Genomic DNA, 14,550 nt, shown 5'->3' on the forward strand with positions numbered 1-14,550 from the left:
ACATACTCTGTACCTAGTTCCTCCTTTCATGAGCATCTTATATCACTCTGGGACATGTGTCCCAGCTAAGGAACCAACATAGGCACATTATTAACTAAACTACACAATTTATTTGTATTTGACTAGTACTTTTTTCATTAAATCATATCAAAGATACATGCTGTCAACATGACTTATCAGTAATGATGTTAATCTTGATCACCTGGCCAAGGCAGTATTTGCTGTTTACTAGGTTTCTCCACTGTAAAGTTACATTTCCCCCCATTTCCATCTTCTATGCTTTGGAAGCATGTTACTAAGCACAACCCATATTTAAATCCCTCCTTCTTTTTTGAGATCCATACTGAAATATTTAGAAGTAAAATGACATGATGCCAAATATTTGTTTTAAAATGGTTTAGGAAAGAATAAAAGCACGAGGAGGAGAGATAGATAAAAATAAGTATGTTGACATTCTAATGGCTGTTGAAACTGGTGATGTATAAAGGGAAGTCAGATATGCTCTACTTTTGCATATGTTTAGAATTTTTCAAAATGAGAGTTAAAAAATAAAAGAATCATCAAAGGAATTTTCCTCCTAAACTGCAGAAGGCTTTCAGACTGAGATCTCAAGCAGAGAGATGCTCATATTCCCAGGACATACCCATCAGAAAACAGAGCAACTACAGGCTGGGCTTGGTGGCTCATGCCTGTAATCCCAGCACTTTGAGAGGTTGAGGCGGGCAGATCACCTATTCAGAAGTTCAAGACCAGCCTGGCCAACATGGTGAAACCCCATCTCTACTGAAATTATCCAGGCACGGTGGCACGCACCTGTAGTCCCAGCTACTCAGGAGGCTGAGGCAGGAGAATCACTTGAACCAGGGAGGCTGAGGTTGCAGTGAGCCAAGATCGTGCCACTGCACTCCAGCCTGGGCAACAGAGCAAGGCTCTGTCTCATGAAGAAAAAAAAGAAAACAGAGCAACTGCAAGACACGACTTGAGAAGGATGGGCTTGAACTAATTTGTGTCACCTGCTAGAGGGATTTAACAAAAAAGTTGCCATAGAATGGACTCATGATTGTTTTTCCAGGCTGTCAGTCTGTGGACAAAGACAAAGGGAAGCATGAGCTCAACTTAAAAACGTCCCATGTTCTAGGTATTATGCTAAAGGTAAAAGGTTCTGGTATGGCTTAAAAGGATGAAATAATAGGACAGCCTGATTGCTGAAGAGCCAAGAGCTCTACCACCTTTCTGGAGCAAGGCTGACTCTTGCTTTGGCTGAGCCTGTCGTAGTGCATCTGGGCTGCCAGAGCAAAACAGCATAAGCTGGGTTATAAACAACAGGCATTTGTTTCTTACAGTGCTGGAGGCTAGAAAGTCAAGATCAAGGTGCCTGCAGATTCCATGTCTGATGAAGGCTTGCTTCCTCATAGGCAGCACCTTCTCACTGTGTCTTCGTATGGGGGAAAGGGCAAGGGTCTCCTTGGCCTTTACTGTGTCCTCATATGGGGGAAAGGGCAAGGGTCTTTTTGGCCTTTTTTATAAGGGTACTAATCCCATTCATGAGGGCTATTCCCTCATGACCTAATCACTTCCCAAAGACCCCACCTTTTGTCCTAGGGGTTAGGATTTCAACCTGTGAGCTTGGGGAGACACAAAAATTTAGACAATAACACTATTCAACAGAAAAAGCCTTTGGTCTAGTTCTGTGAGAGCTTTGAAGAGTTCCAGCACAGTGTGGCCAGGCTGCCTCCATTATAAGTGACAGAGTGGAAGACAAAGGATACGAAGCAACTTTTCAGGGTCTTCCTTACTCACTAATTCACTAATAACATCTACAAAAGTCACTAGCTCACTAACAACATCACTTAATCACTAACTCGCTAACATCTACAAAGGTCTAGAACCTCCGCCCAACCAGCTTTAGGATCCTTTTTCCTTCTCCATGTCCTGGACTCTGTCTCTGAATCCTTTCCACCCCTCTCAGCTCTTATACTTTTTGTACATTTTACCTAAGTTTCATTATGTTTATTCCTGAGCCCTGGCCCCCCACACTCTGGGAATCTACATGTTAATCAAGCCCTGCTCCCCTCTTTGATGTCAATGCACCAGAGATCATACTTTCAGAAACTGCCTAAATTATAAAGGGCAGAGACCATGGTGATGATCTCTGTATTCAATCCATATTTTTAATGAATCAATATATGAATGAGTGAACAAATTTACACTCTGTGAATAGATGAGAAAGATGGATCTATAATTAATTTTTATTATCAGCTTTGGATAGAGTATTAGCAATGGGACTCTTGGTTTATTCTCAGAATCAAATAGCCATGCGAAATTATAACAAATATAAAATGTTGACATTTAGGGGACTTAAAAGACTTGTCCGGAATTTTCTGGCTTCAAAGTGGCTCGTTTCATCTATCTTTACCAACTTCACTACACTGATTTATTGAATTATTTTTAAAATACGCACCACTTTATTGTGGCATTATACTAGGCACTAGAGAAAAAGAGATGAACAAGAAAGGATCATTGTAATCAACAGCTCCATGGTAGAAAAGAAAGACAACAACTACAATACAGTGTCTTAAGTACTAAACAAAAAGAGAATGCATTTTCCAGCATCTACCTTAAAAATCATCCATGTAATTGCATGATGAGAGTGTGTTAAATTTCTGGAGAGCTTTGGCCTCTGTTTTCTTTGGCTAATGAATCCAAGCAACTCCCCATTCCTTACTTTGTTCCCTGGGTTCTCTGGCTTTAAGAACCTACTCAGCTAAGCCTCTCAACTCCATTTTTGGCACCTTCTCCCACACAAGAGCCAGTACCAGGCATGGCAAACCAACTCATTTAGCTTGGAACTCTCAGGCAGCCCACACATTAAGGGAAATACAACAAGTTCCGTACTTGTATGGTTTCCTTAAGCTAAAAAGCACAACACAAGTGGAAATAACTTTAAATGTCTGGGATACAATATGGTATAGTAGAAGAAACAGTATATGGGGAATCTGGTGGGAGACAATACTGATAAATAAGGCCTTGCTTTTTTTTTTTTTTTTTTTTAGCACAAACTCTTCAGTCCCCAAAGCCCTTTCCTGTGCTAAGTCTGTGACACTGAGCAAGTCACATAGTGTTTCTGGACCTTGGTTTCCTTATCTGTAAAATGAGGGGGTTGGAGTTGGTTATCTCTAAGGTCTCTTTCAGCTTGAAAAGTCTGATAAGAACTTTTATCTACCCTATGACTTCATGTAAAGGTCCAGTTAGGCCACCCATCCCCTCCCCTAGCTCTAGCTAACCTGGGGTTATGCTGTTCAAATATAGGAACATGAAATTAAAAAACTGAAAATTATTTTGTATGTATGGTGGGGTATGGGACATTTTCACCCTAAAATTAAACAGGACACAGTTCTGTGAAAAAGTTATATGGGAAAAGTGGAAGAACATTGGGATAGCTAGCAGGGAGCAAAGCACCCCAGACTTATGACATAGTCTGGACAGGCCTTGTTAATCAGAATAAATGTCATTTCATCCTTTCAGTTACAGTATGTTTGGTCATTGACTAGGCAGGTATGTACTGTTGTTGAAGGATACTAGGTTAGATCCTAAAAATATTGAGGGGAAAGCAAGCTGAAAACTCAATTACTTGGCCAGAATACAATTACATTTAAAACCGCTTTAGGATTTAAGAGATTAAGCAACTTCCAAAAAAGAATAAACAATTAAACTTTTACAATAAATATTGAAGGATTAAAGCTGTATATTAAAATTTCTATGCATACTTGTTAGGAAATTCTCAAGGAATGAAAACAGAAAATGCTGTTTGGAAAGTGCTTGCCAGATTTTTAGTAAAAATAGTTTTCTGCATTTAGGGAAAGTGTAATACCGGTAGTTTAGATAAAGTGTTGTGTTTGCCTTTGGGTTTTTTTTTTTTTTTTTTTTTGAGACGGAGTCTCGCTCTGTCGCCCGGGCTGGAGTGCAGTGGCCGGATCTCAGCTCACTGCAAGCTCCGCCTCCCAGGTTCACGCCATTCTCCTGCCTCAGCCTCCCGAGTAGCTGGGACTACAGGCGCCCGCCACCTCGCCCGGCTCGTTTTTTTTTTTTATTTTTTTATTAGAGACGGGGTTTCACCGTGTTAGCCAGGATGGTCTCGATCTCCTGACCTCGTGATCCGCCCGTCTCGGCCTCCCAAAGTGCTGGGATTACAGGCTTGAGCCACCGCGCCCGGCCTGCCTTTGGGTTTAAATAGTACCGGATAATTAAGAAAATTGCTCCAAACCTATTTAATACAAAAGAGATGTAATCACTTGCCATTATTATTCCAAAAGCACTAGGATTTTAATGAAAACTCTCTATCTATCTATCAATGAGAATCAAGAAATAAAAACAATAAAACCACTGTATTATTTTTCTTTTTCTATTTTGGGATTTGACTTCAGGCAGTTCAACTCCAGGGACCATGCTCTTCACCTCAGATCACATTATATGGAACACAGTACATGGAAATTCAGACTCCTTCAGGCACTCTGAGGTCCAGCACAAAATTGGAAAGAAGAAGTGTAAGAGAGAAGACCAATTGGAAAATAATAAAGAATGCTATCAATGGACAGAAATGAAGTGTTTTTTTTTTTTTTTTTTGAGACAGAGTTTCGCTCTTGTTGCCCAGGTTATACTGCAATGGCACGATCTCGGCTTACCGCAACCTCTGCCTCCCGAGTTCAAGTGATTCTCCTGCCTCAGTCTCCCGAGTAGCTGGGGTTACAGGTCATGCCCGGCTCATTTTTTTTGTATTTTTAGTAGAGACGAGGTTTTTCCATGTTGGTCAGGCTGGTCTCAAACTCCTGACCACAGGTGATCCACTCACCTTGGCCTCCCAAAGTACTGGGATTACACGTGTGAGCCACCGCGCCCGGCCAGAAATGGAGTCTTTGTAAGGCAGCGGTCATGTCAGTGAAAAATAGCAGTAATGTCAGTGAAGGCTGCTGGGAAGCTGGAAGGGTAGACTAATTGGACAAAGGAAAATTGGAGCTTTATTTTCTAAAGAAGAGCTGTTTAAGATGGTGATAAATTCTTGGGTGGGTCTCTGGGAGTAACTTTAAGTATAATGAGAAACAAAAGTCGTTCTAGTGAAAAAGTTTCACTAATTGAGAAGTACAGATTTAGATGGATCTGTTACATGAATGTTGAAATCTACTAATAATATGGTATGTATGATTGTTGCTTTTGGGAAATTATAAAAAGAGTACTTTTTGGCCTGGTCCAATGTTGTTAATTTTCTGTGGGAGATTTGAAAAGCATGCACATTCTTAATTTATTGGGATTGTTTTGCTTTGTTTCTACAGATTCTGAGAGCTTCTGTCTTTTAATAAGGAAATTTAAATATTTATACTTATTCTGATATGTTTGTGCTTATGCCAGCTACATTATTCTTTGGTTACAAGCAAAAGCAGAAACCAACTCTGGCTAACATGAGCAAAAGGGGAGAATGCTGAGGACAGAGAATTGATGGTAAGTCTTGAAGAATGTGGTAGGCTTTAGTTTCCAAAAATACTGCAATAGTATCTTCCATCCCACATGCTCTTCTTCAATGCGACTTAGCTAATCCTCTTATTGAAAGCTGGCATCTCTGCATCCTCCTCTTGAGTCCAGGTAGATTTATGACAGTGGTGGAAATGAAGTCGCATGACTTCCGAGGCTAGGTCAGAAAAGGAAATACAGCTTCTACCTGGTTCTCATGGGATGCTTGTTCTTGCAACTCACACACTATGCCATGAAGAAGCTCCAACAGACTGTGGAGAGACCCACTCGGAGAGGAAGAGAAGCTCCCAGCCATCCACCCTGGCTGAGCCCTCCTGATAGCCTAACACCACCCTTGCTAGGCATGTGAGCAAGCCATTTTGGAAGTGGGTCCTGCAGCCCTACCTCATGTTCTGTGGAGCAAATGAGCCTTCCCCACAATATCCTGCCCAAATTACACATTTTCGAGCTACAGAAATAACTGTTACTGTTTTAAGTCATTGAGTTTAGAGGTGGTTTGTTTGTTATAAAGCAATAAATAACTAGCACAGAGAACCAAGCTTGGACATGAGCAAGATACAAGGAAACAAGGCTTCCTATTCCTTGGACTAGGAAAGTCCGATCTCTAGTCATATCTTATGGGTAGGGTACCACAACTGGAATGAACTAACACTAATCATTTTCAGCCTTGCCATTCTTCTGACGTTCCAGGTTTTGGTGAAGGATCCTTCCACTGTTCCAATTTCAGGCACCTCCTCACCCTTTGTCTACCAATGAGCAGAAAACCTGAGTGACAGCCACAATAATCTGCAACCAAGGGAAAAGAGACAATGATTTACAAATAAAAATGGGTACAAGAAGTTTGTATTCGTTTTTTTAAATCACTGCTGAGACAGATCACCTCAAAATTAGTGGCTTTACTTAAATAACACAAATCTATTACCTTATAGTCAGAAGTCCAAAATGGGTCTTTCTGGGCTAAAATCAAGATGTTAGTAGGGACCAGGCATGGTGGCTCATCCCTCTAATCCTAACACTGAGGCGGGAGGATACCTTGAGCTCAGGAGTTTGAGATCTGCCTGGGCAACATAGTGAGATTTCATCTCTACAAAAAAAAATTAAAAATTAGCCAAGTGTGGTGGCATGCACCTGTAGTTCCAGTTACTTCAGTGGCCAAGGTGGGAGGATCCCTTAAGTGCAAGAGATCAAGGCTGCAGTGAGCCTGATCTCACCACTGTACTCCAGCCTAGGAGACAGAGCAAGACCCTGTCTCAAAAAATCAAATAAAAAGGGCCTGCTGCAGTGGCTCATGCCTGTGATCCCAACACTTTGGGAGGCCAAGCTGGGAGCATCACCTGAGGTCAGGAGTTCAAAACCAGCCTGGCCAACATGGTGAAACCCCATCTCTACTAAAAATACAAAAATTAGCCAGGCATGGTGGCACATGGCTGTAATCTGAGCTACTCAGCAGGAGAATCACTTGAACCCGGAAGGCGGAGTTTGCAGTGAGCTCCACTGCACTCTAACCTTGGCGACAGAGCAAGATTCCATCTAAAAAATAAAGAAGAAAGAAAGAAAGAAAAGCAAAGGAAGAAAGAAAGAAAAAAGAAAAACCAATGTTATCAGGGCTACATTCCTTTCTGGAGGCTCCAGGGGACAATGTGCTTCCTTGCCTGGTTCAGCTTCTAGTGGCTGCCCATGTTCCTTGGTGTATGTGCCCCTTCCTTCATTTTCAAAGCCAGCAATGTTACATTTCTCAGTGCCTTTTTCATATTACATCTTCCTCTAACTCTGAGTCCTTTTCTGACTCCCTCTTTTACTTTTAAGGAACTTTGTGATAACTTTGGGTTTACCCTGATAATCCAGGAAAATCTCCTCATCTCAAATTCCTTAACTGAATCACATCTACACAGTCCTTCTTGCCTTGTAAGGTAACATAATTACAGGTTCCAGAGATTGGAACATGGGAGTCGTTGAGTGGCCATTTATTCTGCCTACTACAGTATACCAAAGCAGAATGGGTACTGGGTGGGCCCCACCACTCTAAAAACATGTTCTTCACACTACTCATTCTGGTTGATATTTTTTTCTTCATTTTATTGAATTCATAGTTACTCTTGTTTCTTTTTTTTTTTTTCCATTCAAGTAGTTTGTACTTTACACATCCAATTTCTATCTATGTGGTGATCTTATGTTTATTATGAATAATTGATATATACTTTTCTATGTTTAGAGATAGTATCTATATACATCTCCAAATAAGACAAAAAAATCTTAGCATGCTTTTCCTCCTCTTCTTGTCTTTTATCCTCGTGATAACACCATTTAGTTATAGACTATCATTATTTATTTTTATTAACTAGCAATGATGAAAACAATTAAAAATTTAAAATTTTCTATAACAAAAAGTGGTTGAGTGCAAAAAACAGAATACGCAACTGAAGGTGACCTAAACCATGAGAAAAACTTATATCACATGAAAAGAACAAAGACAGGTTGTTCTTGGGTTAGTTAATGTAGTGGTTCAAGGATGTCATGCAGGATCCAGGTTCTTTTCATCTTTTCACCTTCTTCTGAAGCTCCTCCCATCCTGGTAGGAAGATGACTTCTATAGTTCCAGCTATTATATCCTCACACAGCCCTGTCTGAAAATAATGGATTAGTTATCTCTTGCTGTATAACAAATCAGGTGACTTAACACAACAATAAAGTTTATTATTTTAATAATATGGTTTCTGTGGGTCAGGGATTTGGGAGATTGGTTGGGTGGTTCTAGCTTAGGATTTCTCATGAGGTTGCAGTCAGAATCAGCTGAGACTGCAGTCATCTGAAGGCTTGACTGGGGCTGGAGATCCAGTTCAAAGTGGCTCACGGAACATGGCAGGCAGGTTGCATGAATATCTGTGGGACAAGATGGCTGGCTTCCCATAGGGCTCTGGTTCTTATTGTGGGTGATTTTTCTCACCAGGGGGCATTTAGCAATATCTGGAGACATGTTTGGTTGTCACAACTGGAAAGTTGCTATTGATATCTAGTGGGTTGGAACTAGAGTTACTGCTAAACATCCTATACTGCACAGGACAGTCTTTCACAACATGAATTATCAGGCCCAAAATGCCAGTAGTGCTAATGTTGAGAAATCCTGCCTTAGAGCAAGTGAACCAAGAGAGCAAGGTAAAAGCTGAAATGCTTTTTATTACCCAGCTTTGGAAGTCCTCTGTATTCTATGTTGGAGGGATCCACACAAGGGTATGAATACCAGAAAGTGAGGCTCATTGGAAATCATCTTGGGCATAGCTACCATGGGAAGGAAGCTTCTCCTGGCCATTTCTCTTGTTTTGTCTTCTCTTCCTTCCTTCCATCATTTCTTCCGATCTTCCTTCCCTATTCCTTGTTTCATTTCTTTTTTGAACTTTCAAAGAGGAAAATCATTTCTTTTCTTTTCTTTTTTTTTTTTGAGACAGAGTTTTGCTCTTGTTGCCCAGGCTGGAGTACAATGGTGTGATCTAGGGTCACTGCAACCTCTGCCTCCCAGGTTCAAGCAATTCTCCTGCCTCAGCCTCCCGAGTAGCTAGGATTACAGGCATGTGCCACCATGCCTGGCTAATTTTGTGTTTTTAGTAGAGACAGGATTTCTCCATGTTGGTCAGGCTGGTCTTGACCTCCTGACCTCAGGTGATCTGCCCACCTTGGCCTCCCAAAGTGCTGGGATTACAGGCATGATCCACGGCGCCCGGTGGGGGAAAACTGTATCTATAAGCCCTACCAGGCTTCTCTGCACTTCTCACTAGTCAGTGTTGGATGATATGCCTATGTCTAAACCAATTAGTAGGAGAGAGAATAGAATTACTATGATGAGTTTAGCCTATTTAACATTTACTCTCCTTCTGGGGCTGGGGAGAATCCATATGTTTTACACACATGGAGGGTAAATTATCAAAATCGGTGTTTTACTAGTAAGGAAGAAAGAGAATGTCTTTGGGTGGGTAACAAACAGAGTTTGCTACCTTTGTTTATCATTGTCTTTTGTAACACACACTTTGTTTTTGGTTTCAGTTTACTCTTTGGTGGAAGACATTCTCTGAAAGTAATTTCAGGGATGGACAGCAATCTGAACTCTTACATATTTGAAAATGTGTGTCATTATTTTGTACCCTCTCTTAAGTGCTAATTTAGTTTTGCAGTCTAGGTTAAAAACAATTCCCTTAGAGGCTGGGCGTGATGTGTCACACCTGTAATTCCAACATTTTGGGAAGCCAAGGTGGGATCCCAGGAGTGTAAGACCAGTCTAGGAAACTTAGTGCGATTCCACCTCTGAAAAAAAAAAAAAAAAAAATTAGCCAGGCATGGTAACACACACTTGTAGTCCCAGCTCAGTTATTGGGTGGTGGGGTTAAGGTAGTTAAGGTGGGAGGATTGCTTGAACTCATTGAGGTCCTGCAATGAGCCAGCCACGCACTGCAGCCTGGGTGACAGAGAGACTCTGTCTCAAAAACAGAACAAAACAAGACAAAACACCATTACAATGATTTCCTTAGACTACTGTTCCATTGTCTAATAGCATCCATTGTTGCTGATAAGAAGGTAATCCAGTTAAGATTTTCTTTTTATCCTTCATGCTCTGAAATCCCACTATGAGGTGTTTAAGTGTGTTATTTTTCACTTATGCCATTTGGCTTGGAAGTAAATAAGAGCTTTTACTCAAAGATGCTGGAATTTTTTGTTGTTGTTGTTGTTTTTTTTTGAGACGGAGTTTCGCTCTTGTTGCCCAGGCTGGAGTGCAATGGCACGATCTCGGCTCACTACAACCTCCACCTCCTGGGTTCAAGCGATTCTTCTGCCTCAACCTCCCTAGTAGCTGGGATTACAGGCATGTGCCACCACGCCCAGCTAATTTTCTATTTTTAGTAGAGATGGGATCAGGCTGCTCTTGAACTCCCTACCTCAGGTGATCCATCCATCTTGGCCTCCCAAAGTGCTGGGATTACAGGCGTGAGTCACCACGCCTGGTCAAGATAATGGAATATTTTCAATCATTTTTTGAGTATTTCCTTCCATCCATTCTCTAGATCCCCTATCAGCTGAATATTGGACTTTCTGGATTTATTCTTCATGTTACTTAAATTACTTAAATACCTAAACTAGGTAATTTAAAAACAACAGAAACAGAATTGCTCACAGTTCTGAGGCCGGAAAGTCCAAGATCAAGATAATTAGCAGATTTGAAGTCTGCTGAGGGCTCCTTTCTCATAGACGGCCCCTTCTATGCATCTTCATGTGGTAGAAGGGCGAACAGGCTCCCACAAGCTTCTTTTCTCAGGGCACTAATCCAATTCATGAAGGATCTCCCTTCAAGATCTAATCACCTCTTAAAAGCGCCACCTGTTAATACTATCACTCTGAGGGTTAGGTTTCAACATATAAATTTTGGGAGGACACAAACATTCAGATAGAGTAAATGCTTAGAAGAATATCTGCAGCATAGTACTACTTATTATTCAAATTTTCTATCCATTGTTTTAAAGACAGAGTCTCCCTCTGTCACCCAGGCTGGAGTGCAATGACTTATCTTGGCTTGCTGCAGCCTCAACCTCCCAGACTCAAGCATTCCTTCCACCTCAGCCACACTAGTAGCTGGGATTACAGGTGTGTACCACTATGTGCACCTAATTTTTGTATTTTTTGTAGAGATGGGGTTCTACCAAGTTGCCCAGGCTGGTCTCGAACTCCTGGACTCAAACTATCCTCCCACCCTGGCCTCCCAAAGTGTTGGGTTCATGGGTGTGAGCCACTGTGCCTGGCAGAAATCTTTAGCAAAAAAATTATGTATCATTGTTGGAGCCTCCTTTTCCTCTTCCTCTTTTCTCATTATCCTGAAGTTAATCTGTATCCTTACTGCCTGTATCCATGGTTTATATAGTTTACTACATATTTATATATATGTAAACAGCATATTGTATTATTTGGCAGGTTTTCAAACTGCACATAAATGGTATAATAAATTCTCTTAATCCTTCAGATTACACCAAGAAAATAACCTCAAGTCTTGAATGTTTTTCTTGGTATTTGCTATTCTCTCTTTTAACAAACTAAGAGTAGGCCTTAGGCTAGAAGCCCAGAGCAGGAATTGATGGCTAGCTAGAATTTAATAATACTTCTTTATTTTCCATTATATTTATTTTAATGGTTTCCTCCCCCCCCTTTTTTTTCAAAGCAAGTGTTGCCGGCTTTCTGTTTAGAGTAGTGATTTATGTTTTCTTTTATATTAAATGTAAGAAAAAAAGTGTTGATTTAAAGAAAAATGGTTAAGTGGCAATAATACAGGCAATACAGAGACATAGCAAAAAATTAGGAAATTTATACTGTAATAGCTGAAATTTGATACACACTTGGCCAAAAGGAAAAAGTTCAAGTTCCTCCTTCTCACCTTCCTTTACCAGTTGGAGGTCCCTTTGATACTGCAATCTCTCCTTTTATGGTATTTCCTGCAGCCCGCACCCCTGCCTTCCCCTGGCTGTCTCATCAATTTCTCTGGCTCTTAGGAAGCCCTCCTCCATTTAGCACCTGTCATCATACTGCATGTATAACTTTCTCATCTAAAACTAACCTAAATCTTAATGCCAACATGGCACCCTCATGGCCTGAACAGCTCACTAATGTCAAAAAAGTTGATCTGTTTTTGATGTTTCAAATATAATCATGAGTATACAATGAAGGCTTTCCATGGAAAAAATATTTAACTCATATTTCCTTATGTTTGCAGTTAAAAAAAAGTTGTTTATAGATCTTAATACTTGATCTTAAATTATCTTCTTTCAACCCTGAGACAATACATTAACCTGTTGTCTAGATGAATGGTAAACAAACAGGGACACAGAACAGAAAAACAGATGATGGGAAATAATCTGTTTTTTTTTTTTTTTTTTTTTTTTTACTTCATTTCTACGTGGTGGTTTACTGCACGTTACTATGTCGAACCGGGTTCGAATAGTTCAAATGTTTAACATACAACGTTTAAAGGCAAAAGCTACCAAACTGTTGTGGCCCTTGAGATGCTGGAACAATTTTCAAGTTTCATGGTGCATGATCCACAATGCATATGAATATATACAATATCAGTAACAAAAACAGTACAATGTACACCGGATGCTGTTTCAAAGTCCTCTAATGTTTGCAGTCGTGATTAACTGCATTGGCTTTCATTCATTCATTCATAAGCCTTATTTTGAAGCTGATCTTCACACTGCATGATTAAGAAACCATCAGTGCACTGGTCAGAAGTACGTTCTGCTGTTAACAGAGGAGCAAAGAATGCTTTCAAAGCTACTGCTGTATTTGGAAAACAGTTCAGCTTTAGTGTTTTCTTTGTATGTATTTTGTGTGGCTAAGGCGGGAGAAGAAGGGCTGCGCGGGGATTGGGGGAAGCGACTTCGCACTCTTGATTACAGAAGAAGGATCATGTATACCACTGTAAAACATCCAACCTTTAAATGAGAAAGTGGGTGAAGTGAAATCGCTCTCACGTACACATAGTCCGCGTTACTTCTTATCCGCCAGCCAAACTTTCTCCATCAATCTGGGTAGGTCTGACACGAAAATGCAGCCTGAAAGAAATGCTGAGTCCTGAGGCGGCGTGTGTTGCCTCACCCACTGTTGGCTTTGGAGTTACCTGAAGCCTTCTAGCTACTGCACCCAAAGAACAAGCTTCTCGGTTCAACTCGGTTGTTTCCGTGGGGAATTGCGGCACGAGCAGGTACTGGGTGTGGCGATGCCAAGAGAGCGCTCAGATCTCCCATCTTTCCCGCTTCTGGCAAACCTTCCCGGCCCCGAATCGGCGAGTGACCAGCACCCGGTACCCGCCCTCCGGCATTCCGGGGACCGCGGTTGGACCCGACCCCGCCGCAGCTGCAAACTGCCGAAGCGCCCAGCTGAGTGCACTGTGCGTGTGCGCTTCTCCCCCACTCTTTCCGCGCCTGGAGGCGGATCCCCTTCCTTGCACACAAGTCCTTATATGCACCGGTTGCACCAGCCCGCGTTACTCCGGCCCCACAAATAATTAACAGGGGAGGGAGGGTGTCGCTTTTTTTTCCTCCGGCTTTTTCTCAGCGCGAGAGGATTTGAACCGAGGAGAAACCCCAAGATGCGACTGAAGGGCCATTTTGCTGCAGTGCACGAATTGGCCACACAAAAATACAGCTTGAGTCCCTATGATAAGCAAGTCAAGGTTCAGGAACGGCCCTTCGGATTTGGCCCCAGGAGCCGGCAAAAGCCTGGGCGGAAAGGGTGCGCGCCCCTCCCCCCTCCACGCTGATGGGGAGGGACCGGGTCAGGAAGCGCGGCCTCTCCCCAGTCTAAGACCACGCCTCCTCCGCCTCCCCCCACCCCCTTCACTCCTCCCAGGAAGCGGTGATAGACAGTTCTGTGTGGTTCTCCACCCCCACCCTCCCCCCGCTGAGTGGAGGAGTTGATGTGTCTCATTATAACAGCCAATGCAGCCGCCATCCACGCACAAGCAAAGAAGCATGTCCCATTTAAATACACCCACGCAGCCCCAGCGCCCTTAGCCGATCGGGGCGCTCAGCCCACACGCACCGCTGCTCGGGGCTTGGAGATCCGCGCAGGTTGGGCTCCCGGACCCGGCGGACCAACGCGCGAAGGATCGGGATCTGGCGCTGTGGGGCTGGGGTGGGCGGGGGAGGCTGGGCCCGGGGCCTCTGGCGCGATACCCGCATGAGGACGCGAGTGAAATAGACCAAGGTGGAATTTCCAAGGGAAAAGCTTGGGGGTAGTTTTGGTCCATTTCTCCAGCGAAGAAGTAGACATGGCGAGCGACTCCCCGGCTCGAAGCCTGGATGAAATAGATCTCTCGGCTCTGAGGGTGAGCAGGACGTGTTTTCTGGTTTCTTTCCAGTGGTTTGGGTCAGGGTGAATGGGCTCGATGCGTGGACTGGGGGCTGGGGCTGGGGCTGGGGGACAGCAGCGGGAGAATGCGTCGGGGAGGGAACCTGGATTCCCGTTTTGATTCGGGGTTGCTGAGGTGCTCCTGGC

The 14,550-nt window shown here is 42.6% G+C and overlaps 1 protein-coding gene across 8 annotated transcripts in view; it reads left to right on the forward strand.

The window, feature by feature from the left end:
• Nucleotides 1–13,798: 13,798 nt before the first annotated feature.
• Nucleotides 13,799–14,550, forward strand: part of TNIK (TRAF2 and NCK interacting kinase) — a 415,617-nt gene continuing 414,865 nt past the window's right edge. For all 8 annotated transcript variants that reach the window (XM_011948978.1, XM_011948979.1, XM_011948982.1 and 5 more), the window contains exon 1: nt 13,799–14,380. In XM_011948978.1, coding sequence (XP_011804368.1) covers nt 14,324–14,380 — 57 coding nt within the window. In that variant the 5' untranslated portion in view covers nt 13,799–14,323. The remainder of the gene's footprint in view (nt 14,381–14,550) is intronic.

This window comes from Colobus angolensis, unplaced genomic scaffold (genome assembly GCF_000951035.1).
Source record: "Colobus angolensis palliatus isolate OR3802 unplaced genomic scaffold, Cang.pa_1.0 Scaffold289, whole genome shotgun sequence".
NCBI lineage: Eukaryota > Metazoa > Chordata > Mammalia > Primates > Cercopithecidae > Colobus > Colobus angolensis.